Source organism: Alosa sapidissima, chromosome 16 (assembly GCF_018492685.1).
Source record: "Alosa sapidissima isolate fAloSap1 chromosome 16, fAloSap1.pri, whole genome shotgun sequence".
Classification (NCBI taxonomy): Eukaryota; Metazoa; Chordata; class Actinopteri; order Clupeiformes; family Clupeidae; genus Alosa; species Alosa sapidissima.
In genome coordinates, this window is record NC_055972.1 from 17,978,550 (window position 1) to 18,006,514 (window position 27,965).

At 41.7% G+C, this 27,965-nt stretch overlaps 1 protein-coding gene across 1 annotated transcript in view; it reads right to left on the minus strand.

Moving 5' to 3' along the window:
• LOC121685278 (neurexin-1a-like) overlaps positions 1–27,965 on the minus strand; it is a 278,292-nt gene that overhangs the window by 29,198 nt on the left and 221,129 nt on the right. The window contains 3 exon segments of the mRNA XM_042065720.1: positions 15,067–15,389; positions 16,821–16,910; positions 23,409–23,580. Coding sequence (XP_041921654.1) covers positions 15,067–15,389; positions 16,821–16,910; positions 23,409–23,580 — 585 coding nt within the window.

Sequence of the window (27,965 nt, forward strand, 5' to 3'; positions counted from 1 at the left end):
ACACAACGTGACAGGAAATATAATGGCATCCTCATTCCTTCACTGAAAAAGCACTGACCACACCCAGCTGATGAAAACCCATCGACCCCTCCTACTGTCACAGAGGTGACGGCACTCACTTCATGATAACAACCCTTGATGACATTATTTTACACCTCTAAGGAATCCATCTGTCAACATATTGATGGAATGAACTTAGCTAAAATGAAAATACAAACCAAAAAAAAAAAAAAAAAATAGAAAATACTCTAAAAATCCTTAAAATATGGAGTTCTTTATCAACTGCGGGCGTACCCAATTGATGTCCTTTAGGTGTATCCACCCATCAAACTGCCAAAAGTCTCTCCTGGTGACAGGAGAGAAGTGATGGCACTCTGTCTCCACCGCATCAATCAGTGGAGCTGCTCCATATTCCACCGTGTCCCTCATCCATCTACTGTCACTCAGGCGCCCTGCCCCTCATCACTGGTGCTCGGTCTGGGTGGGGTTCAGCCTGAACAGGCGGCACAAATCAGGACGCGCAGTGGTGGCAATTCACAGCCGATGAGCTGCAAGGACAGCTTATTCAACGTGCTGCTTGGATATTGATGCATTTGTGACTGTATGTGTGTGCAGTGAATGCATGCATGAATGTATGTACTGTATGTGTGTGTGTGTGTGAATGTGCCTGGGAGGTATTTTGCTGATTGTCAGTTATATGTGTGCACCTGTTTCCTTTGAGTGTGTATGTGTTCTCTTGAGTGTGTTTGTCGTTGTGTGAGTGTGTATGTGTAGATATACACACTCATATACATGAGTGTGTGTATGTATGTATGTATGTGTGTGTGTGCATGTGTGTGTGTGTGTGTGTGTGTGTGTGTGTGTTTCCACCCAGCAGTGAAAGGCAGGTTTAATCATCAGGCCCAGAAGGGGGACAAGGTGATGGATACGCCCGGTCGCCTGCCGTGGCTGCCTCGTACTCGGAGCCACCGCAGGTCTCTGACATCACTTCCCCTGCCATCCATCAGTGTGTGGCTGCTGCATCCTGAGGCCAGCCCTTCAGCACCCCCACCACTACCACGGACCGCATACCTGCGGCTCTTGCTCCTGGTGATGTCACCCGGCCAGGGCTAGCCCAGGGAGGGGTGTCCTCCATGTGGACGGAGCACGGGTGCGGTGAAGGACGCGTGGACATGTCCCTAATTCACCCACAACGCACCCGCACCCACAGCGGGAAAGGAAGACTATGCGACAGCTGTCTTTTCCTAAAATAGTGCATTATGTACATTCTATATTCTGTGTTAGTCTATAATCTGTGTTAGTCTATATTCTGGATATCTGATATGAATATAGATACTGGATACTGATCATATCCTTTAAATCAAATCACGTGGCAACATGTAAATGAATATGAAAGACAATGAAGATCTGAATTATTATATTTTATATTAATTATTATTATATTTTATATTATAACATACTATAATTGTAATAGTTTAACATAAAAGAACACCACAAAATAGCCCCAGTGAATGTATAATCTCAAGATATTTCTCAGAGGGACACACATGTTCGTCATGTGGGAGAAATGGGAAATTACAGATCAAGGGTGTTTGGACGTGTTTCTCTTTCTTTTGGTAGGCACTTCCATTGTATAGTTATTCCTTATCACACAGGAAACCAAATGGAACAGTCTCCCTTCCCCGCCAAAGAGAGCCTGGATGATTCTTATTGCCAGGACGGGAACCGAGCCTCTGCCGACAAAACCTTTAAATCATTTCTGCCATTTTCGGAGCTTGCTAATTGTGAAGGAGACAGAACCACCTGAGCTTGACTTCAGCAGCTTCTGGGGAGGCAGCACAAAGACGCAATAGGATGACGGATTTCCAATAGGTGGCCGGGAGACCAAACAATAGACTTCCTGCCCGTCTCCACGGACACCCGTCCGACACGGCTCGTCCGTGTGGTTAGGGTTGCATGGTGCATATAACTATGTTTTATTCAGTTCCATTTACATAATTAAGACTCAAATGCGAGAGCGATCGAAGGGGCATATCTATATGCTCATGATATGCTAGTCATGAATTATGATGTATTTTGACATTGACATGTGTATGTATGTGATGAAACTATGTAGGTGTGCACCACATGATTAATATGTGAGGCTGTGCAATGTTAATAGATTTTGGATGATTTCATGTTTTTTAGTAGGCCTATTTTCAGATTATTTTGATCTACATATTTACCTGGACTGCTTAAACGCATGACAACATATCACACACCATACATTATGTAGGCTTAGCTATAAAATAGTGAAGTGCCAAACAAACTGCCAAACATTTGATCGTGTTCAACAGCATACCCAGGGAAAGAAATATGGATTTGGTGCAGTACAGAGGGGTTCACTGTGGCATGAAAAGGCACAACCTTCAGAATTCAGAGAGAATTCATGGTTGTAGGCACAAACAGAGTCCAAGGACAAAGGTTGCGCAAAGAGATTATATTGATTTTTTCCCCCCACAAAATTGATATTTCCCCCCACTGTCTCTCTAAAGAAAACTAAAACAAGATGTAAGCAGTCCTAGCTAATATAAACATGTTTCAACACCTTTTTCATCTTGTATCTATAAACATTAGACTATATCACTCCACATAACCACATGTTACATATCAGTCCCACGCATGTAAATAAGCCTGGATGCTTGTGATGTAACAGATGTCAAATTGTTGATGTGCAAATGATGCCAGTTATGTAATGCTTCCTCTAATAACCGAGCTGAGCAGCGATCTATTATTTAGACCTCAGAAGTAGAGAGGTCTACAGAGCGTGGAGACTAAAAAAATAAATAAATCCATTGTGCGCCCAATCATGGCAACCAACAGGCAATAATATATAAATAACACATCTAAAAAAAAGACTGCTGATGAAGATGGCTGAGATCTGGCGTTGAATACATATTCATCAAACAGACATCACTTCTGGCATCCGTGTACCAGGCAGTACAACTCATTCTGACTATTCACTTATATTCATTTTCAGTCATGTCACAGTAGACTATCTGTATATAGAATGATAAACAGCTATTTCTTTAAAGACAGGTAGGAAAGGAAGTTGCAGGCATTGTTTTTTTTGCATTGAATAGTGTCCATATCACCACACAAAAGATAGCTGCATGCTTTTAGCATACATTTGCCCTCACAGGAGACTTTGTGCAAGACTGTGCAAATGCAACACATACTCTCTGTGAGGGTGTTTGCTCACTATCTAGCGAAGTCATCCTCCCAATGAAGGAGACAGTCAAGAAACCTCTCTTTCTCTCTCTCTCTCACACACACACACACACACACACACACACACACACGCACACACAGTAACACCTGACACATTCATCCACAACAGCTGATGCAACCACCGGCTCTCTGCTTGTTCATGTTCCCTCAATTTTTTAGATATATTTTTTTATATATTTCTGCCTTTTTTATTTTTTATTAATCTTTATTCCTTTCCCTTACTTTTTCTCCGTCAACATTATTTATGCTTCAAAAACAGTCGTTCACATAGAATACAAAACAGCAACAACTGATATATACTCATGGTAACAAAATTCACATAAAATTTCATGTTGAAATTCAACAACAGGCATTCAAATGAAGAAGCCAACAAAGGCCACTCTCTCAGAACAATCCACACATACTGTAAAGCAACGATGATATCAGTTGACACCTTGTCTTTACCAGGTCTCTGTATAAGGATTTACATGAAGCCCTGAACTTGTAATTTAGTATTCAGCATATACTATTGATATCTCATTTGAGGGTTGTGGAGGAACAACCATACTAATACTAACCACTAATACAGCAAACAGGCGTATCTAAAGCATCTCTGAAATAACTTACACAACCACTACACTGAATGTATATCCTTGGGGCTGCAGCAGCTTGACTTATAACAACTTCCCCTAGGGCAGAGGACAGTAAGCCAGCGCTCAATCTGCCTCCATCCAACGGAGGGGGGATGGAGAAGACTTGGCCTGGGCAAGAGAGCTGAGACAGGGATACTCCCTGGCTATTCATCTGGAACACGACCATCTGGAAGTTGAGGAGCCAGAACATGGAATGCCGTTGATTAGGAGCATATGTGAGGCCTGACACCTAACACCTTCCTACTTTGTATTCATGTGGTACAACACAACTGTTACAGTGCAACTTTAATATGCTCTAATTTTCATTGTTAATGAAGTTCCTACATTAACAAACACTCTGGGTATTGTTTTATCTACTGTAATGGACAAGCAGTTGGGACAATAAGATAGCACACTATCAAACATGCACCAAAATCAAGAGGCCAATGACAAGTGGCAGTGAAGGAATTAATTCAAAATGTCATGTATAGGAGATGTACTGGAATGAAGCTCTATTTTTACAGTAGTTATTATGCTACTTCATGGCCCGCTCACTGAAAGGGCTACGTCCAAATAGCTATGGACTGAAATTGGATGAAAGACATAAAGCCTTACAGCGTGGCATAAAAGGAATGTTTTTGTTCAACAAATTGCCTTGAGCTCCCTTAATGAAACAAACGCATGAATTAAGCGAGGCAGTTTAAAAGTGTTGTGTTCATGCAATGCATTCTGTGGAGCCGGACTGTTTGCTAAACAGTGGGGGTGTTAATATGCATGTAGGTCAAAGCTAATTATGACCACGACTTGGGGAGAGAATTAGATTGTAATGACTACAGAACAGACCAAGGAGGACCCAGCACCTCACAGTTGGATAAAACAAACACATAAACAAAGCCAGATCAAACAAGGACAAGAACAACAAAACAACACATATGATTCCAGCTGTACCCACCACCTGAGAGCACTCTGAGGTTTTTTCATTCAGCACTGTAAATGTAATTTACTCTTTTATAACAAGGATTTAATGAGTGTGTATAAGATTCTCATTCCTTGCATCTCCCATCTCCTCGGCTCTTATCCATTCCCTATAGGCTACTAGGTGTACAAAGGCTTTCTTTGGAAAGTGTAGCATAAACACCTTTCTGTTTTGGCTAGAGTTACATATGCTTATAATGCATTTCTGTTGGGAATAATCTAAGAGTTAGGCAACAAATAGAGACATATGTATATATACTACTACTAACAATAGCACCACTCAAGTGTTTTATATATATATACATATGTCTCTATTTGTTGCCTAACTCTTAGATTATTCCCAACAGAAATGCATTATAAGCATATGTAACTCTAGCCTAGTCTATATATATATATATATATATATATATATATATATATATATATACATATATACATATATGTATACCCAGAGAGAGAGAGAGAGAGAGAGAGAGAGAGAGAGAGAGAGAGAGAGTAAAAAGAGCGATAAATTCAAAAAGCAAGTGTTTCAAAATATGAGACAAAAACAAGCTAAATCTGTGAAGCCTCGTAATGGAAGGTCTCTTTAATCTTGGTAGAGGTCATGCAAGACGCAATGACTCACCAAAGTTGCAATTACGACAAATTAATTACAACTTGATTGTGTACATGGGCCAGAGTCTGATAAGATGGAGGCTGAGCCGAATCCTATTGCACAGCATACTAAACAGGAAAAGCCATGCAAATGAGATGTGCTTGTTTGTGTGTGTGCACGTCTACAGTATGTGTGTGTGTGTGTCTGTGTGTGTGTGTGTGTGAGTGTGTGTGTGTGTGCATGTTTTCCTGTGTCCCTGTTTCAGGAACTGCAAGCCAGTACATGCGAATTACACCTCTATATTTAACCAGCTTACTTTGGTCAGTGGCATGCAGAACCATGGCACTTAGAGGGACACTGAGGCAAAGTCTTTCCCACGGATGCAGGACAATTCAAGGCATCGGAGTGACTGTGGGGGTCTCTCCCCTTTGGTTCAGATGCTGTTTTAATCAGCCTGCGAGCCCACACACTCCAGTCAGTGTTTACTGAAGTAATTAAGGTTGATACATCTAATCAGTGGGACTGCACGGGGCCAAATTAAACTGGCACGCAGAGAGAACATCAGGCAGTGGAGGTCTGCCAGAGGGTCCAGTTGTTCCAGGCCTTCTTCAGGGAAATTACAGGTGAAAAACTGAGAGACAGCGCGCTGTCTTTTACATACAGTACGTTACCACGCTGCTTTGAGTAAAAGATGGGAAACACTGCTGGTGGCTCAAGCAGCTGAGAAAGGTGCTTCAGGAGGCCAGAGCTTCCACGTGCGCAGAGCACTGAAATAGCTGAACGATGCGCCGTTAAAGTCATTTTGGAGACAGATTTTTTGAATGTTTCAGGTGTTTTCAATGTAAATTGTTGTAATTTGGTAAATTGGTGTAAATTTTAAATGTCTCTGTTTTAAGTGACCTCTGTCTCACAGGATTCATTTGGAGAGACAACAGTAGTTATAGTAATTCTTCTGCTCAATGGAAACAGAGCTACTAACAATAGCACCACTCAAGTGTTTCCTCTGTGTCTTGCTCTGAGGGGCATAACAGCCTGTGTGCACCATGCATTTCTCATAAATGTCATAAATGTCACCCTGAATATGGTAAGGCTATACTTGAAAACTCCTAGACTTGGGCAGGGGCAAATCTGCCTGGTTATGATTGGACAGTAGTGTGGAGAGGTGTGGTAGATCCCCCTCTGTCCTTAGCTGGTGTGGGCGGGGTGGGAGTCTGCGTCCATGCCTGCAGACTATCAGACAGCTGTCTCTTACCTGCGCCACACCCTGGCAGACCAGCATCAGGTCCTTATCTTCACCTCCCCATTTTCTGACTCTCTCTCTAGCTCAACCTCATCCCTCTGGCACAGAACATTTCTGTGGATTCTGTGGGGTAGTCTTAAGGCTCAACTCTTTGGCAAAAAAAATCTCCTTGTTATATAAGTGACCTCATTCTGTGCAGTTTGAAAAATAAGTGTTTTTTATTATTCATTCAACACTTATTAGGAAAAAAAAAGTGTCCCTGCGTGATGACCTATTATGGCCAATTACAGCCCATTACAGTCCTTCTCAGAGGGCATACTGGTGGAAAAAAGGAAGTTTAATTCCCTAATATCACTAAATTAATTCCACTATGGCAGTTACTCAGCTCTTATGGGAGAAAAAAAAAACGGTAAGGCATTTCGGTCATCACAGACAGGTTAGGCCAGCACCACCTCTTACTCACCTGACAACCTGGGCCAGGAGAGAGACAAAGGGAACAAGTGTGTTTGTGTCATATGCCTTATTTATCTCCTCACCCCATCGCTCAAAGTGTCCGTTCTGTTGGCACCTCTGGCTGCCATTAGTCATGTCTGCGATGGGGCTGCGGATTTATTTAAAGGGAAGCAGCCCATCCGTCACCAGGCTCACAGGACAGCGCTGGCTCTGGCTTTTTTCCCCGGCTTTCCATTTATTTACCCTTTTTCTTGCTCCGCCGAAAATGGCAGCGAGAGGAAACCTTAAACTTAGTTTTTAGCCATTACGATATTAAAGGAATTATCCGGAATAAAATGCACTTTAGATCAATTTACGGATGATTGGGAGTACATACGTTGAGTTGACATCAAAATCATTCAATTCGGATGTGTTTTGAGAAAGTTCGATTTTACCGTTTTTGGTCAAAACTCGTTAGCCTGGAAGTGACCAGGGCAAGTCATTTCGCCACTACAAAACGCTATTTTTATACCTCTTCTACAGTTTCAAACAACATTACACTTACGTGGTAGTGAGTAGAGGGTCCCTAAAGCCAAACAGAAGTATCCTGAGGTCTTTATGTGGTCGGATAGAGGGTCCAGAATGAATTTCATCAAGCCAGTACCTCACCAAGCCAGTAAAACGGCGACGAAATTGTGAATTTCCAGAGCGTGTTACTCCACACTCGGCAATCGACTCCTACAGACTTTCCCCTAAAGACGCCAGCTGCAGCAGCACATTTCCGGAAAGGTACTGGCTTGATGAAATTCATTCTGGACTCTCTATCCGACCACATAAAGACCTCAGGATACTTCGGTTTGGCTTTAGGGACCCTCTACTTACTACCACGTAAGTGTAATGTTGTTTGGAACTGTAGAAGAGGTATAAAAATAGCATTTTGTAGCAGCGAAATGACTTGCCCTGGTCACTTCCAGGCTAACGAGTTTTGACTAAAAACGGTAAAATCGAACTTTCTCAAAACACATCCGAATGACATGATTTTGATGTCAACTCAACGTATGTACTCCCAATCATCTGTAAATTGATCTAAAGTGCATTTTACTCCGGATAATTCCTTTAAGCGAGCTATGCCCAGGTGATGGGATGGCTGGACGGTGCGGAGGTGGGGCCGGTGTAGACAGGAGGGCCTGGGGAGACACACTGGTGAAATCTCACATTTGAGATCCTGAGCACCACAAGGGAAGGAGGAGAGGAGAAGAGGAAGAAGAGAGGAGGAGCGGAAAGGAGGAGAGGAGGAGAGGGAGGGAGCAGTGCTGCTCTGGGCCATCTAACCTCCCAAAATGACAGCAGGAGAAGTCTACAAATTGGTCTCCTATTACAAAATTAAAGTGGCCCCCCTTATGGGAAAAGGGAGTGAGATGAGATGAGCAGGCAGGGGCGAAGCTCTCAACCGCAGACCAGAAAGGGGGGTGGGGTTGGGGGTGGGCCGGTGAAGAGTGTCTGGGTGAAACAGGGGGCCTGGGAGAGGTGATGGAGAAGAGGGCTGAAGCCTTCCTGAAGGCAGCCCTCAGCCTTGCTATCTGTTGTGCCGGCCGACAGTTTGTCAGCACTGCATTACAGCCTAATTGGACGGGGCCGGGCTTCGTTATAAGGGAGTTGACACTTCATTAGGACATGGAGGCTCGACTGCAGGGTACCTCCTCTTCAAAAAAAAAGAAAAAAAAGAGAAAGAAAAAGAAAAAAAAGAGAGGATGCACACTTGCTCCGGCTACTGCTCAAACACTCGACGGATGAGATAACATTGTGTTGGAGAGGCTAAGACAACACGCTGCCTAACAAGGTGCAGCATGCCACACAGCGAGACAATTTGACCCAGGAAACGGTTCTTTGACAATTGGAATGGGAGGTAGATCCAACACATAGGCCCCGTCGTGTTTGTTTTCATCTTTGGAAATGCCACGGCTCTTCCCACCTCTATGCAAACCTAACGAGACATGCGGTGGATGGCAACTCACTCGCCCCTCAATACCGCGCCTGCTCTTTTGGCCGCCACTTCATCGACCCTGAGCTTAAAGTGTGTCGAAGAAGTGATTCATTTGGCACCACAAGCTGAGAAGTAATAAGAGCTAATGATCTGTGGGTGTTGATAACCTTTGCCAAAGGGAAAACTCTAGTCTGATCAGCTGTAATTATATAGCACGCAAACCCTGGGTTGTAGAGACAGCTCACGCCAACTCTTAATCCTGCCTCGTTGATGAAATGGAAGTAAACACATTAAAATGAATCCAAGCATGTCTTGGATTTATATTGGTCTTTGGCATTTCAGCCATTTCATCCATTATACACCTAGGAAGCATTTGATAAATAGATTATCCTTGATTTGTATGCAACTCCTATCTACATACAGGAGCCTCATGCAGAGTGCAAGGCTAAATATTATCAATGCGGATGTATGCAACTGAGAATGAACTAAATGTGAGTGCAAGTCCTTGGCATAAACAGAGGAAAAAAAGAGAGTGATGAAGATTACTGGTGGAAAGATAGACAGGCAAAGTGAACCCCCCCCCCCCCCCGCAAAAAACGAGAGACTAAGAAAGACATGGGAGAGTGCGGCGTCTTTGTGTCGTTTCCCCCTGTGTGCTGTCTGGGCCCCATCTCTGACCACGACTCGTCAAGTGGCTCTTTAACCAGATGACCTTCTCCTGCCTTCATGCCCGAGTCCCTCTCCATGGCCTTTTCATTTGGCTAGCGCCCACCCACCTGCCTGGCTGCTGTCGCTCACCCCAGGAGACTCGGCAGGCTCCCTCTTCAATACCTCTCCATGGCGCCCTGAGCGGACCTGACATTTCTACGTTTTCACACACACACACGAATCCCCCTGTCCTTGAGCGCATTTGAACTTTACGCGCCTCTATCGCGAATCATCGAGTCTGGCTGCGTTCGAACAGGCAGTTGAATGCTCTCAGATATGGCCGACAAAGCTGTCTACTGAGGTGCTGAGTCGCAAAACATGGCGAGGGAAGAAAAGCAAGTGTCGAATGGCTGGCACACAGAAACAAGCTGGCAGAATGGATGTTATATAAGTCATAAAACTAAAAACCTATTGTGCAATCAACAACCTTGTCCAGCATTCCAACATGAAACTAAATCTTTAACGTTACATCACAGTGAAATTGACATCATGGCATGCTTAAAGATACACGGCAATGAACCTGAAGCAAAAAGAGCGTGTAGGGAGGATAGGCTAAAAAAAGATAGCTGATAAGCTAAAACTTTCTTTTTCACACCTCAAAAGATGCCAGTTTTCTAAAATGCAAGTATCCACAAGGGTAAGTTTCTAACCACGTTATTACAACAATAAGAATACTATGGCCATGCATTACGAGAAATGCCCATGGCATGGCAGGTAAAGATACTGTGAGGTGCAAAATGATCTTCAACTGACCAGTAAGGTGCTAACATGACAGGGTTATATGGAGCATATGAAGGGTTTAGTTTTGGAATGGGACAAAAAGTTTCTACATTCACTCACAGTGAAAAGGTGAAGAGCAAGTCTGCTGCAGAAACAAAAAAAATGGCCTCTTTTTTCCCTGTGCCTCTTCCACTATTCCGCTTGGAGGATGTCTACCCTTGCACTCTCCAAACCTCTGCTACGCATGACACAACAGAGGCTGGCGAGACCTCCATGTCCTGCTTCCATGACTACCCTGAAGGCTTATCAAAACACCTAAAAGTCTTGAAAAAGAAAGAAGAAAAAAAGTCTTAAATTCTTTAAACTTTTCCAATCCGTGTACATTTCTTTTGTGTAAGAGACACATAACATACAGTAGAAGTGCTGCCAGCACTGTAACACACGTGTTATAAGAGTATGTATCATTTACTACTACTATGATGTCAGTACATGTTAACTCCATGACCTGCCACAACAGAAGCTTACTGCTGCTGACATGATTACCTGTAAAGATAACAACTACATGCAAAAAGGCTTCTGCACACAGTCTTTGTTTCCTTAACCATGCTTCATTCTTTTCACTTCTTTCTCCACTTTAATCTGTGTGGGCATAGTTGCATATCTAAGCCAATCATTATCTTCATCTTTAAATGTGAAGGAAGGCTGCTTGTTGTGCTGTGACATAATATTTCTGTAGGCATGGGTGTACTTTACTCTGTGGAGTACTTCTGTTAAATGACTGCTGAGAGTGGATGGATATTTCCAAACATCTCATCCATTCTCTGAGAAAACACCTGACTGTTCATTCAAGCCTGAAGTGACACAATCTGTTACTAATCTGATAAAACTTTACAGTCATCTCTGTTGCAGATGGTGAGCTGTTTATATTCAAAGGAAAAGTGAACATTAGCCATAATTTAGGTAATTTATCTATGGCCAAAATAAAAAGTTGACATCCATTATTAAAGGAGAAATCCGTCGATTTGTCACATAGATCTCCATTTCTCGAGGTCACCAAGTATTGTCGGTACGAAAAAAAAAACCTAAAACAAATCAGTATTACCTAGTTCGAGTTTCTAGTTCCAACAGCTAAAGTAGCCAGGCAGCTACAGTGCTACACTCTGGGGGCATGGGCAGGAGGGCTCACAGACATATCCCCAGAGTGTGCCGCTGTAGCTGCCTGAATTGCTGGATTTCTTCTTTAATATAGGAAGCCAGGCATCATTGATTAATTTCATTCTAATTAGACCTAGAAAAATCCTTGGGTCTTTTGTCATAATGTTGGCACAGCAAGCCTTGGCCTATGGGGCAGCCGTGGCCTACTGGTTAGTGCTTCGGACTTGTAACCGGAGGGTTACAAGTCCGGGATTAGTGTGTGCTTCACCTCACTGTGTGCTGAGTGTGTTTCACTAATTCACGGATTGGGATAAATACAGAGACCAAATTTCCCTCACAGGATCAAAAGAGTATATATACTTATACTTAAGATCTACAAAAATAGTAGAGGAATAAAAATAAGCAATAAGGACTTTTTATTGGGCAATGCATAAAATGGCGCTTAATGGAGAAACAAATGATTTAATCTGAAAAAATATTATGAACACTAAACATTTTCCAGTTTAACTCGGAAGCTACACCACATGGTGTGACAGAATGAAAGTGCCTGGTATTAAAAATGTGAGTCCATTGTTTGGTCCATTGGTTAATTTTGCACATGGATTATAACGTTATGTGGCAATGGATCAAAAGATGAGTCCAATGAATATTAACAGTATAGCAGGTGCTTCAGTGGATCTGCTAATGAGAGATGCTCTGGTCTTAACAGAAGCTGGGCTTTGTTTGGAGGGGATACAGGGTATCAGTTCTGGTTTTCCCTCAGCGGACATGTTCCACATCTCTACAATGGGAAGGAGCTGGGAACCGCTTGTTCTATTTTAAGCACAGGATTAACTGGGCCACTAACCATTGTTGTGGATATATAAAAGAAAATTAAGCCTATTTATCTATTTATTATTATTGCTCTTAAGGAGGTTATGTTTTTGGTGCCTTTAGTTTGTTTGTCTGTAAACGATCAATAAGAATGTATTCATACAGTAAACTGGATTACACAAAACTACTATCACAGTTTTTATGAGACTGAGACTGAGAGTTGAGAATGATGTAGCATGGGGCAAGAATTGTATGCCCATAGACCCACTTTTATCTATATTTTGTGAAATTCTGATCATTCAACAGAGTCAACAAGATGCTCGTACAGTGTTTTAGCCACTGGGAAAAAATCTGTTACTTGATGAGGGTTCAGTGCTGGATTGCTGCAGAGCAAATGTGTCTCTTAAGTGCAAATCAAATTTGAAATACTGACATAATGCCACTTCAAAATATCTGCTAAAGGCAATCTGCTTAGCCAGTCTCTATGTGGTCCACCCAATGTATGCAATTACTAAGAGGGAATGTGTAACTGAGAAATGTCAAAAAATGTCACAGGTGTTGTACTCGAATCTGAAGGCCCAAATGAAATCATTTTCATTAGAAAGCTAACAGAAATTAAAAGTGCGTGAACATCAGAGTTTCAGTGCTGATCAGTGTATGTTCAAAGCAGGGCCTCAGGCTGTGAGTCCCTCTCTTCCTCAAATGTATTAATTCAATCATCTGCAAAAAGTAATGTGACTGCCATTTCTTATATTAACAGGCGAGTAGCACACTGAAGATCAACTACACTTAAAATTCACCCTTTTGTGGACTAACACAAACAACTTCCTTTAACATTTCACAGCTAGTTATATATCATACTGTATACTATAAATAATTATAAGGATTAATTTAATACAGTAAATAATTATAACAATAACAACAGTAACAAATACTAAATCACCCAACACTACTTATGTATGTTTGATGAATTAAGGTGTCCAAACTTAAGTACAATCATCATTATCTTATCATTATGAAACATTAATCATGTTATAGCCGTCTTGGGATAACTTTGTTGCTTTGACATGTTCTGTGAATCACAGAAATCTCCTGCTAGCCTTTGTGAATCCATCCCTATGGGGGGGACTCGGGCCACGGCCCAGGCCATTCATGTGGCATGGAAGTGATTCAATGCACAACGCTTGGGGAAAAAAACAGAAACACTTCCTTTCGTACCAAAACATGCAATCACTCCAGGGACTCACATGGAACAATTTAAGTGCCACTGCTTCGCGTTTTCATTGGCCTCCTTTTTATTTGAGCTCTTGAGCGCACTGGCCACAAAAGCCCTCTGGGCAGTGCATCTTCATTTCTTGCTTTTATGACAGGCCCACTAAAATAAGGGGTCCACACACACACACACACATACACACACAAGCACACGCACACGCGCACACACACACATGTACACAAACACAGATGTATGCACAGCCACTCACCATACAAACACACACTCATAGCCACAAACATCAACACACACATTCTTCACAGTGCAGAGGAACCATCCAGAGGTGCAGTGAGTAGCCTGTCCTCCACTTCCTCTGACCTAGATATAGCCACTCTCAGCTGGCCTTTCTCTCCCCTGTCTGCGCATAGAAGACCATCAGCCTCATAAAGGGACCATGGCAAATGTGGTGCACTTACTGTATGGAGTCACTCCGAGGCAATGAGGCCTGTACCAAATCTTTGTTTTCAGATCAAAAGGGAGAAACACACAGAGCAAAGAGGAGGGCACAGAAGCGCCTCAGTGAAAGCCGGGCATTGTACGAAACCAGGACACAACAGTCTGTGTACGTGTATGTGTGACCGACCTAGTAGGAAATAAATGCTCTCAACAAATGGGAGGGGAGAAAATAGAAGAGAATATTTCGGTCCGTACAAGACGGCACTCTGTTTAGATTTGCAGACATCCCTTTAGGCCATGGCTGATTCATGCACTGCCTCAATCCTGCAAGCAGTTTGTGCAAGCTTCAGTAAAGCCTTCCCAAGCAGCCTACAAAAGAGTCTCCTAATCTAATTTGGCTGTGTATGAATGATATAAACGCCAGTGTCATTGTACGTCACCATTACTTTTTAACATGAGAAGTGGCCAATAACACGCTTAAGAGACTCTTTCAATCTATCTTCACAGTTATATCAAAAATGTTTGTGAGTCAGGTGCTTGAAGAGAAAGAGTAACAGAACATGAATGCATTAACAGAACATAAATGCTCTGTAAATGTTCTATAAATGTTCTGTTATGAGGGTGGACATCCAGAAAGTAAAAGTCTTGTCATGTTTTCCTTTGACCTGTGCACTAAACACAGGTGATATCATTAGCTAACTGATCTACCTGGCTGAAGAGTTGTGCTTATTATGATCAGCTGGCTTCTTTAATGTTTGGAACACATGTGGATGGACTTTTACTTTCTGAAGCTGGCATGTCCTTCTCTTCACTGTCTGTTTGATCTTTGGGGGGGGGGAGCACAGATCATGTCTGAAGTGCAAGAAAGGGCAATGCGACCATAAGCTGGCGCCTTACCTGCTGCGGTTCTCTCGGAGTCGTCTGCTTGACTCGTCTGCTGGCCGCCGTGGTGGTGGTGATCTCCATGATGGAGGTGGAGGTCTCTGAGCGGTTGGCGGTGGCACTGGACTGAGGGGTGATGGAGGAGGACGGCGCCTCGCCCACCAGACGCACGCTACCTTCGATCTGGATGTTAGGGTCGCCCTCCACTGCCATGTTGAAGACCTTGAGGCCGTTGTAGTAGAGCCCTGAAAGCTGGCCCTGGAACGACCGGGTGCGGTCTTTCTCCAAGCCGCCGATCTGAATGGTGGTTTGGCTGTTGAAGATAGTGAGCTGGCGCCCTGTGGAGAAACAACGTTACATACGTGCGAGAGTGTTTAACGGCACTCTTTCGGGCAATTAGAAGAAAGAGCAAAGAGAAGGTGATGAGAAATAATCGCGCCGCGGAGAAAGACGGATTATTTGCCCAGTGGCTAATGAGGGCGATAAATTACCTGGTGCTAGAGCAGACCCCCGGTAATTTATTGCCGTTATAATGAAGGAATGCTTATGAAATGCAGATTCAAAGGAGGGGAAAAAACGAATGCAAAGAAAAACATTTGTGGTAGTCTTAAATCCATGTGCCTTTGCTAAAAGGACAATCAAATCAATGTAATAGCAATTCTTTCTCACAAGAGCAAGGCAATTAAGACTCTGATCCTGCATCTTGTTAAAATGAGATGTATTGACAGCAGTAGCTTACAACCATCTGACTCTAACCTCACATTAGTGCTGAAGGTGAATACTCCACAAATTAATGAAGGAACAGTTTTATTTAATAATTTTCGATAAGTCTTCTGACTATCACTTATCAACAATCATAAACAACAACAATACAAAACAGCTACCATTTTTCAAAATGATCTCATATTTAGAGATAAGAAGATAAGAATTTGGTCTACAATACAGGGTGAAATGAAAAGTAAAAACGTTCCTTCAGACTGCCTTTTAGCAAAAGTGGTGTAAAAGTGAAATAAACATGGCTAAAATGTGTAGACGGGGTAATGAAGTGTCTGGAGAATTGACTCTGGAATACAAAAAGAGGCAAAAAAATAATAATAATAAAAAATAAAAAAAATAATAAAATAAACAGAAAAGGCAAAAAATGACACGTATCAAGTGGGAGATACAGATTTGAATTTTCAACACACACATGCATGCACTCAAAATTTGTGTTTAATTATTTTTATGGTCCGTAATAGTGTGCATTTCCTCTATGTCCATACCCTGTGCAAATTTACAATGATTGTTAAAGGGACTCAGTACTGAAGCCAATTACTGTTTTACTCTATTTAACATATCTACAAGTTTAAATGTGTGCGGTTTTCATGACAAAAAAAAACACATATCAGTATACATGTGTAAAGAATATGTAAATATGATCTCTGTCTACGAGATTACTTTTATCCTGATCATTTAAATGTTTAAGACAGATAAAAATGGCTATAATATGTGATTTATAGATAGTTTAATAGTATTAATATTAATGACTGAGTTAGATTTATATTTACAGTCCCTTTAACCTGAAGTTACAAAAAATAAAAAAGTATTATACAGCTCAATACATTATTATGCAAAATGTAAAGGTACTTCAAGCTACTTTTTCTTCATTTTAAATCGCTTGGTTTTATTGGGTTTACTGAACATTTATTTCGATTCGTTTATTCGTGTTACAAAGTATTACTTTGTTATGTTCAAATTATTTTTATTTAAAGTTTTAATCAATGTTTTACCTTTGTCGAGTAGCCATTCGTCAACTACTCGACCAAGTCGGTATGGGATTCGCTGTCTAGCAATCGCCAGGCGTTCGTTATCAAAGTTGCCTTTAAAGTTTAAAGAGACATTTCATTGGTTAAAATCTGTAAGGTCAAAGGTTAAATGTTAATACTTAAAGCTTGAGCTATACAACTGTCACAATCGTTTGTTTGGAAATTTTTAGATATTTATAAACAAAGCTATCTGCAACATCCTACTGACCAAACTTTTCACTCAATACATTTTATTTTATTTTATCAAACAAATTATTCCTAAGTTAATTATGAATTAGTCCGCAGAGTTTTCATCTAAATTAATGTTAAGTTAAAGACCAATCCAAAACCACAAATTTAAAACATAACCATGGCATAAATATTTACAAAAATTTCCAATGCATGATTTTCTTTTCTTTTTCCCCCCTTATTTTCTTTCTGGACAAATTTTAATCTAGTTATACATACTGCATCTCACCAGGAACATCATTTTATTTATTATTAGTCAAATACATTCAACCTTTTGCACCCAATTATTAATTTAGATCTACAAAAAATACCTCCATGGTCACACATATCTCCCATTTCCATTTAAAAAGACTAATTAACCAGTCAAAGTATGCTAACAGGATATACAGTGGTGACGATACTTGAAGATTTGCAGGTTCAGGACATAAAAAATGAAAGAAAGTTAGGCAGCTGGAACAGGCAGAACACACAACAGTACAGAATAAAAGCCCTCAGAGGGATATACACTGTGGAAAGCTTTGACAAAAGCTGACATTTAAATGACGGTTGTTTTGATTAAAACACTAAGTCAGTGTCACCTCTCTGTCATTCACATTCTTCTCATCCTCTTGTGGAGCAGATGAAACAACCAGCACCCCCCCCCCTAACAAATTTAGAACATCTCACCCCTTTCTCAGCAGATTTCAGTCACGAGAAACACCTTAGCAGTGAATCTCTTTCCTCACCACCTCACTGCGTTCCAAATCAAATAGACGCAGTCTGAATACATTCCTCTTGGAACTTTGTGGGATTTACACAAAATAATATTGATTTGTTATCGCTCACTTTGCTCTGACTGAATATAATGGTAAGGGGATTTGGGGCTCCATATTCTTCATATATATTGATCACAGGATGTCTGAATCCCTTTCCCGTGTGGGAGAAAGAGTAGACGAAAGGTAATGAGTTTGGAGAGGAACTCTGAAGAGCTTCTAACAATAGATATAATGCTGACAGTCAAAATGGAAACAATGTGGCAACAGCTTCCAGTTAGAGCCAATAGCGTTGATTTATGTGCTGAGGCTTAGTGAAAAGAAAAGTGTAGCTATACACAGACCAATAATCTGTGGAGGAAAGAGAAAAGCCAGTGGTGTGGACGTTGAGTGACACCTAACCCTTTCTATAGTCTTCCTAAATTGGATTCCGTCCAGTTCAATTGGTTCACAGGTTGACAATATTCTGTCACATTTCAAGTTCATTCGTTTCTCTCGTATCTGCCTTGTTTTTTCAGCTCTGAGAGTAAAGATTGAGGGTAGAGGTGCTAATCTTGTGCTGAGTGACTTCTGCGCAGGGGAAAGAGGGATTACCGCGGAACATTCTGGCAGCTTTGCACCCAACTGTCTGAGTAGATAGACAAAGAATTCAATATGCCATGTCTGCCTTGAATGTCAGGTCCCCAGTCTTACTTGAGGTCATAATTCCACCTTATTTAAAAAAAAAAAAAATACATTTTATAATTCATGGCAAAAATTAAAACATGTATTGCCGTACCTGAAGTGATTTAGAATGAAGATGTAAACTAAATACTTCTGGCCAGTCCAATAATACTATCACTGTACAGTTCAATTTCCCTACAGTTAAAGTCTTTCTCATAATATGATGATAGACCTGATAGGCTGCTGATAGCAATAATGGAATGACAGGTCTTTGACTAAAGGCTTTTCTATTGCCCTATATATCCCGTCTGGGATAGCAAGGATCGGGGGCCACTGACTGCTGACATCCTTGCAGAAATGGATGGTGTCAGGAAAAGTAGGTGAGAGAGCTTCATTATTTTTATCTGTGTGTGTGTGTGTGTGTGTGTGTACGTATGTGTGTGTGTGTGTGTGTGTGTGCAGTATGTTTGTACTTATTTATCTCCTGACAGTTGCAATTCTGTGCAGATGGGCTTTTACCTCCCAGTGGTCCTCTGACAAAGCAGTAATCTTCTGCAATTTATAGGCTTTAAAAACGGTGCTGTAACAAAAACATTTGCCTTCTCTGATATTTCCATACAGAATAAACACAAGATAAGAATCCTGCATGGGGTTAAACGAAAAAAAGGATGGGGAAAAGTTGAGACATATAGGGTATATGCTGGGAAATATAGGGGTAAAAAGTTGGCTAAACCTACTGAACATTGCCTTTAGATCTTAGCAGAGGCTACAGCTAAATAAGTATTAGTAACTATATGCCTCTAACATCAGTCAGGGAAATAAAGATATACTGCACATGGCCCAATATCTAATACAGTATAATAATAATTTTTTCAATAACTCAGACCTTGAGTTGTAGCACATTGTCCTTCATTACTCTGCAAGTACGACCTCCTATGCAGTTGGGTAGTCATATAGTTGGAGAGAAGTTCAGGAGCAGAGGCTCCGCTGCTTAGATAAGATGATCTTAATGCCGACACCTTTTCGTCTGGTAAAGGATGCTCTTCGCTGGGCCTCTTGCCCACCGGCCGTGTTAATTAGCTCTGAATGCTATCGAGCCGTGATCGCATATCGATTCCCTCCTGAGGATGTGCCTGTGTTAAACAATGCTATCGCTGCTGCATATGTCTTCCAGTTGCAGCACTGAATCTGCATTGGACTCCTCTCCCATGCCCATGCTCCTGAGCTCCAGCTGCGGTGGCACAGAGGGCTGGGTGGAGGGGGAGTTGGGCAGGGGTGTTGTGGGGGTGCCAGTTTTTTGGGAGCGGGATGAGTCCGACTTATCTTTAGCGCCCAGGCAGCAGGGAACCAGCGGAATGCCGGATGTGACTGCCAGAAGGGCCGGGCACATTCGGAGGTCTCTCCCCTCTCTGTTAATAGTGTGCTCAGATAAGGCCCAGGCTTTGTCTCATTACAAACTCCCACACAGCACACTACATGGGGAAAAATATAAACGTGCATATATCAAAATATCGGCCTATTTGACTGGGATATAAAAAAAAAATAATACAATTATTTTTAGAATAGAGAATAAATGCATTCCCTGCACTGAGAGAGAGAGAGAGAGAAAGGGAGATAAAGGGAGAGAGAAGGAGATATGTCTGTTCGCTCTATTGTTTGTGCACCCAAGCATGGTTGACTGGCTGCAAGGTGAGCTTGAAAAAACTGGGTAAGTGAAGACAGGGAGCTGCGGGGTGGAGGGTGGTGCAGATATAATAATGTGATGGGCTGGCCTCTGGACGCCATGTCACAAGCTGTGCTACGCTGCATCTGACTCATTAGGACTGCAGCTGGGCCCAGGAAGCAAACAGCGCCACTGCCATGTCCACCCCCTCCTCCACACAGAGTGCAACAGCATCCCCACTCTCTCTGCCCACTTGTCTACCACTGACTGCACTGAACAAGGGACATAGAGATGAACACAGAGATTTATACTAATAATATTGTTGTATTATACAGTATGTATGGTCTATCTATCTATCTATCTATCTATCTATCTATCTATCTATCAGATAGATGGATAGAGATAGATAGAGAGAAAGAGACAGGACAGAACATAGACAAAAGAAATAGAGTAGTGTACTGTATGTATTTCTGCCTTTGCTTGCCTTGCTCTGCCACTCCATAGCCCTGAGTGCTTGAGTGTCACTGTCAACATCACTGTCATAAGGAGAGTGGCGAGAGGGCTCCACTCTTGGGCTTTATGGCATAGCTGACCTCTCCCTGCCCCCTAGTCCTCTGGTAGCTTATTCTAAGCCTCGCCCCGATATTTCACCCATCATTCTTTAAAGGCAGGCTTGGCTCACCATCACTTACAAGGAAAATGTTTGAGGAATAAGGACTATTATATTTTTTATCTGAATAAAAAGTATCGGTAATGGTTTTCATACCACTTTGTTCAGGGAATATAAATATTTACACAAATGTGTGCATCTGAAATATCAATAAGAGGGAAAGAATAACTTGCCACCTCTATCTTTATGTTAGTCAATACTGATATTGACTCTAAGAAAGAGACTAGATAGAAAGAAGAATCATGAGCATTAAGCTATACATGCTTTACGTATAGTTAAGAGCGTGACTAACATCTCTACTGGCAAACTGAAATGGAAGTAGGCCTACTGTACCTCCTCATAATTTGTCAGAAACCAGAATATTACATATGCAACCTGTTTAACATTCTAGATTTGTCTCTTTAAAATGAACATAACTCAAGCCATTCAGCGCAGCCTGTGACTTGCAAGCATGGTGAAGGTTGAGGATCTTCATCATTTTTACATGGAAATGGTGTACCACACAACAGGATTTCTATGCCTCTGTGGTTGTATCAAAAGTTGTGTTCAGCATTTCCTTAACTAGATGTAGAATGTAAGAATGTGCAATTATCGGGCAAGCAACACGTCTCTTATCGCTCCCACACTCAACTCCGCTCCTCATTAAAAATTTAAATTCATTCGGGTTATCAGCTCTTCTTTATACTTTCCTGTCACTCTTCTTCCAAGCAACAAAAAGCTCATCTCTAGTGACATGAAAATGTTTTTAAAATCATTATATTATTATTATTTATTATTTTACCATGGCTAACCTGGCATAACAAATCCATGAACAACAGGCTGTTGTTAATATATCTATTAAGTGCACTACATGTGAAATAGCCTTGATAATAATACAATAGTTTGGATACTGTGTCATAAAATAGACATAAACTAAGATCTGAATAAACCTTGAGTTGAGAAGGAAATAGACCTTCTCTGTGGTTCAGTATCAACTCTGATAAGCAAGCAGGCGACTCTTCATAATGGGATCATCATCATCTCAAATAGTAAACTCTGCATTGACACTGCAATAACAACACATGATCCATCTTAAATATCTAATATCGAACTCTGCATTAACACTGCAATAACAACACATGATCCATTTTAAATATATAAAAGCCAGCAGATTTCAGTCCCCTTTGAATTGCTATTATACACTCAGTCTGATCATGCAGATGATGTTTCAAAGTTTGCATAGTCACATAAAAGAGTCTATGCACTTGAATTTAATGCAGCCGTGATCTCTGTAGCTGAAAGTCTCTCTAGGAACTGTTTACATAACAGAATTATTCATAGGATATACATCATAATTCACACAGTGTGTGTTTGTGTTTGTGTTTGTGTGTGTGTGTGTGTGTGTGTGTGTGTGTGTGTGTGTGTGTGTGTGTGTGTGTCTGTGTGTGTTGGTATGTTCTTGAAGTCAATAGAGCATCTCTCGTATAAATAAATACGATATGCTATGGGCACCGTATCTAGGCAATTAACCCTGAACAATGATCATTTGCGTAGGCTGCTGGTCAGTATCCATTACGATTCTCTCCTACCGGAGACCCAGCAGAGGGGTGGGGAGGCTATCTGTGAATGCTCCTTCTTCATTCCAGGCACAGGATTGCACATGCCTGAGTAGGTCATCAGACACTGCGGAAGGAGGGTGGTGGTGGTGATGGTGGTTAGTGGTGGTGGTGGTGGGGGCTTGGGTGTGGGTGGGTTTAATTCATTCGCCCGCTTCCATGGCTGTAGACATGGTGAGAAAGGGCATCTTTTGCATACCACCTCCCAACTTATTTCCGTTCCAGTGACAGGCACAGACAGCGGGCTACTTTAAGTGCAGAAGAGGCACAGGAGGCTGATGTTTGATGTGTGTGTGTGTGTGTGTGTGTGTGTGTGTGTGTGTGTGTGTGTGTGTGTGTGTGTGTGGGGGGGGGGGGGGGGGGGGGGGGGGGTATTGGAGTTCACACTGGACTGTGCAGGGCTGGCCAATCGAATGCAAGACACTACTGTGTGAAGAAGGGCCACTTGCTGCTGTTTACCTGAACATCAAGTCCCCAGAACCTTGTGACTCATCTGTCCTGGAAGTGGCTAAACAAGAAAACGGTTGCCATGGGGATAGCATTTCATCTACTTGAATGTTTGAGTTTTTTTGTCTCTCTCTCTTCCTCTCCACACTCTGGGCAAGACAGCATATATTTACTGACTGAATAAGGAGGGAGGGGGAAGATGGTTGACTAAAAAAAAAAAGCATCCTCCAGAGCTTTTGTCAAAGCCGTTCGACAGCTTACACCCATACTCTCATATCTACATGGCTTTCAACAGTGACCATATCAACAGCACACACAGAGAACAGCAACAGCATACAGCATACACAGAGTGATATAGGGTAAGTATCTTTGCAGATGACACAGATCGACAACACAAACATAAATAAATTCATCTAATGCAACATTTCCTTCAGCATATACTCTACTAAAGCATGTTAAGTCTTAAACAACAGTCTATGTTGATCAGAGAAGTAAAGGTTAAAAGGTCAGAGGTGAACAGAGAAGATGCCTTACCTGTGGGGTATCGCTCAATGATTGGCAGGTCATCCACCTGCAGCGTGGCATTACCACCACTCCGTGTAAACCTCACTATATGGTACTTTCCATCATTTACAAACTTTGCCTTCTCCTCAATGTAAATATCATCTGTTCCCACATTGAATACTACAGCGATATTCCCTTTGTCCTGCAGACAGAGAAGAGAAGAGAAGAGAAGAAAAGAGAAGAGAAGAGACAGACAAAAAGAAAAGAATTTGAATTGCCAGTGAAAATAACATTGTACAGTTCAAGTTCAAATACATATATACACATAGAACTGATGTTGATGAGAACAATGATGATGTTTATTTATCTGTTTTTTATACCTGTAAAAATAATTAAATACTGCTAAATCCTATATTTCACTGAGCCTTGCTGAAATGCAAAAAGGCCTGGTCTCACACACATTAATAATACCTCTCTGTTTGGATTTTCTGAGTTATCTTGGCAGCACTGATGACACTATGATCAAGCCCAACTATGGAATGGCGAAAAGCTAAAACCAAATCTCATAAGTCTGCTGAAACTCCGACCGGAGCTTATTGCGGGCTGAGCAAGCAGTGGAAGACTCTAATTCGATTTCGGCACACATCTCATCTATTCAGCTTTGGCCCAGTTGCATTTACGCAAACATTTACTTTGGCTTGAGACACAGCACACCTATTAAAGTCAATCATAGGCTTAGTCAGCACCTAATGATATTATCTATCCTGTAATTGCGTTCCAAAAGGGAGGGGGCCTGGACTGTAATTCAATGATAATCTTTAAAAGAACCTTGACCCCAAAAATATTGTTGCTTGACTTATTTTTTATGGTTGGTGTAAAGACAGTCATCAATACTAATTGACTGCATAATTACATGGCGTTTGTCTTTTAGACAGCACATTGATTCAGGTAACAAACAAACTAGATAAACACTTTGTTGAATTTCAGTTCTTTAAAACAACAGGCCTGATTCTTTTGTACGGAAAAGGTGTTCTTTTATTCGTTATTTGGAAAATAATCGAGTTAAGAAGGAATATATTATATCTGTCGAGTTTCATGTTTGCCTTGCTGTTTCTCATTAAAAATGCATTTTCACCAGCGAGAGCAATGACCATCTGTGTTTTGGAGTTTGCCCTACAGCAAAAGTGTGGACTAAAAAAAGAAATAAAACAGTGTTCTACTGTGTTGCCATGGAAATCCATAAAATGCACTCTGCACTACTATACAGCAATCTAGACGAAACCCACTTCAAAGTTAACAAGTCTTTTTTGTCTTCGCATCAATGTTATGATAAAGGCTATCATAAACATCAGTTCCCCGACTTTGTCATTAGATCAAAAGAACGATGCTTTCAGGGATTTTAAGTGTCTACACCCCCTCCTCCAAAATGAATTACCCTGCGGAATTGAACGAGTTGGCACTATCTGAGCACGCCCAGGAGAGGCCATAAAGGAAGCATCTGGTTGGCTGATGGGTCCGGCAGTACAAGCGAATGCCATTATCCAGTCAGCAGAGTACCGATGGTCTGGGCCCGTGCTCTGCCTGCCTCTAAGGGTGGCTTTGGTAGCCATTAAAAAAAAAGACATGCATGGGGAACAGCAGTTGTACTGCCTCACAGAACCTTATGCCAAAGGGACAGAGGAGAGCTCACAGACCAGCACTTAGCCAAACTACGAATGCAAAATCCAACTTACATTGTTATTGAAGCCTTTCTTTATGGAACGCAGTGGCGGTATACTATATGCGATAGATAGGAGGGAAGCAGGGGAGATGTGGTTGTGATGTGTGCAGTCATAGCCATCGTACACACTGGCACGCCTGGATGCTGATGAAATTTGATAGCAGTTACTGGTTTAAGAAGTGCTAGATTGGGTAACCTCCTCTCGTCACCTCAATCCTTTTAGTGAAGATAAGGGAGATTTTGAGGTGGTGATAAAATGGGCCTTATGCACTGTCGAAAGGCATTAAAAGCCAGACAGGAGGTTTTTATGTGAGGAGATTCAAAACATCATGGAATAACATGAAACATGATCAGTGGGAATGGATTTTTCCGCTTGCAGTCAGATATCCAATTACCAGTTACCAGTTTATCGCTGTTTGATGCCATGTGCCTATATTTTCAAATGCACCGTGATGGCAATAGCAAACAGCAAGTCTTTTACTCTTTACATTTTTGTGCTGCCAGTCAGTTAAACACATCATGAGAATCTTTTGCAATATGCATGAATGCATGTTTTTTTGGAGATGGGGAGTTATTTTTTCCCTCACTCTTGAAAGCGGAGCTGCCATCGCATGAGATGGCCGCCCGCATTTAGCCTTCATTTCAAGGACCCGGCACAGCAGGAGCAGGGACTACAAAGCACCCCGGCTGACAGGGCAACTATTTCCCAAGGACTGTCAAATGCATAAAGAAAACACACTAATTTGTGGTTTTAGTGGACCATTATAGAGAGGGAGACAGAGAGGGGGGGGGGGGGGGCAGGTTTAGTGCCAGAGAAGAAGCCAATTAAAGTGGCATCTTAATAGCATTCTGCAATGGACTTTTAATGCTCCCCTAAGTCCCATTAATAAATTTCGTACATTTAGTCACAAATTATCTATTAAATCCAAAGTCAGAGAGCGAGCCTATTTTTGCGTTAAGCGCCTGCATTTGAAAGCGTCTCGGTTTGCACTCATGTGGATGTTTTTGTGTGTTTTGTGTGTATGTTTATATTGTCAGGGAATGTGTGTGTGTGTGTGTGTGGTGTGTGTGCATGGAATTTCTTTTTGCTATTCTTGTTACAGAACAGAGACACAAATATATAGCATAAAAGGAAAGATGAAATCATGAAATCAGAAAGGGGGTAAGAAGAGGGAGAGAGAGAGAGAGCACTCTCTTTCTACACTCTCTGATGTCTTCCTTCTCATAAGTTGGAGGGTAATGCAGACTGGCTCTATTTGGTTCATACGTACTATTCTCTATCTCTAGGGTGTTTGTGTGTGTGTGTGTGTGTGTGTGTGTGTGGATAGGTGGTGTGAATGAGATCACTATGTATGTCAGACTACCCCCTATCCTGGTTGAAAAAACAAACAAAACACATGGTCCTTTAGGATGGTTCATCCAGCCGCACATATTATCAAAGGATTCACTCCCTGCTGGCCCTACTCCCCTGACTCACATGCCACAGAGCCAGCCAGCCAGCCAGCCAGCCTCTCCTCTGCTCTCCTCCTCTCCACTCGTCTTGTCTTGTCTCCTCTCCCTTCTCTGTGCAGCACCTCTGTGAAGTCGCTAAGTGCTGTACCCTGCTGTGAAGCCCTGGGGGAAATCTATATATATATGTGCCACACCTTAAACGACGAGGAGCGCCCCGTCACGGAACAGGCATGCCCGTCTGATTAACTGCTTATCGCACTGGAATGGAGTTTAATTAACTGATGGAGTCGATGGCCGTCTTTGCCTCACAGCTGCGTTGCCGCGGGTTGGGAGCGCTCAGCTTCCAGGGGGGGGTGCCCTCGGTGCCGCCGCATACTCTGCTCAGTTTAAAGCTGAAACTCTGGAACTGTTTGCTATTTACAGGGGTGTCTTGAAATGGAAGCCTCCTTCATATTCTAGCAAAACCATGTCAAATGCAGTATATTTTATAGCCATTTTCTTCTGTATTCTGCCACGGCTTGTCATGATGTATTATTTTCCATTAATATGGCAAACTCATGTTTTCATTATCAGCCATTTTTAATTACAATCTCTCATAATAGTTGATGCTGTGACAGCTTATATGCATGTGGCACAGAAAGTCTTACATAAGAGCTGTCCTGATAACAGTGACACGACAAAGTTATACCACTGAGCACTGTCATAATGAATAATGTCCGTATGTCGCACCAATGCGATAACTAGATGGTTAGATGTCAATCTTAGGACATCTAATAAGGTGAGATGGCACCTGAAAATTCTCCACAGCAGTAGTAGGACACTTAACATTTTACTCGGTCTTAGCTTAATTTCCAGTTCACTACCCTGAAAACCCTCTAGCTAGAGGAAAATATGGAAATCAACAACATATGCTGACATAACTGCACAAAGTCATCTGTTACAGATAATCTTAATCTCTCTATAAAACACTCTAATATTAAGATGTACTTGTCGAAAAACATTACATTTCCATGTCATTTGGTAAACAACTGTAGCAAACAATAACAATTTCTAAAATGTTAAATGTGAGGAGCCATATTTGTCTAAACAAAACATCCTTCTCAAGGGCTGTCGTCAGTGCTTGGCATGCCTGTTATGAGGCATGCCAAGAGGAGAGATTTCCACACAGGGACTAATCCATAACATTAGAGCGCATACACAATGCCCATGGCTGCATGTCTTCAGTGGATAGTTTGATATGAAATTACATGTAAATTGCTGAATAACCTCGTGTTGAGATTTAAATGCAGTGTGGCCTTAAGGATATAGGCCTAGGAGACTGTAATGTGCTGGCTCTTCAGAGGAGAGGCCATGGGTATATTTCCCTCTCTTTTTTTCCGTTGTCTTGAGCTCTGTGATATTTCTCATTAGATGAA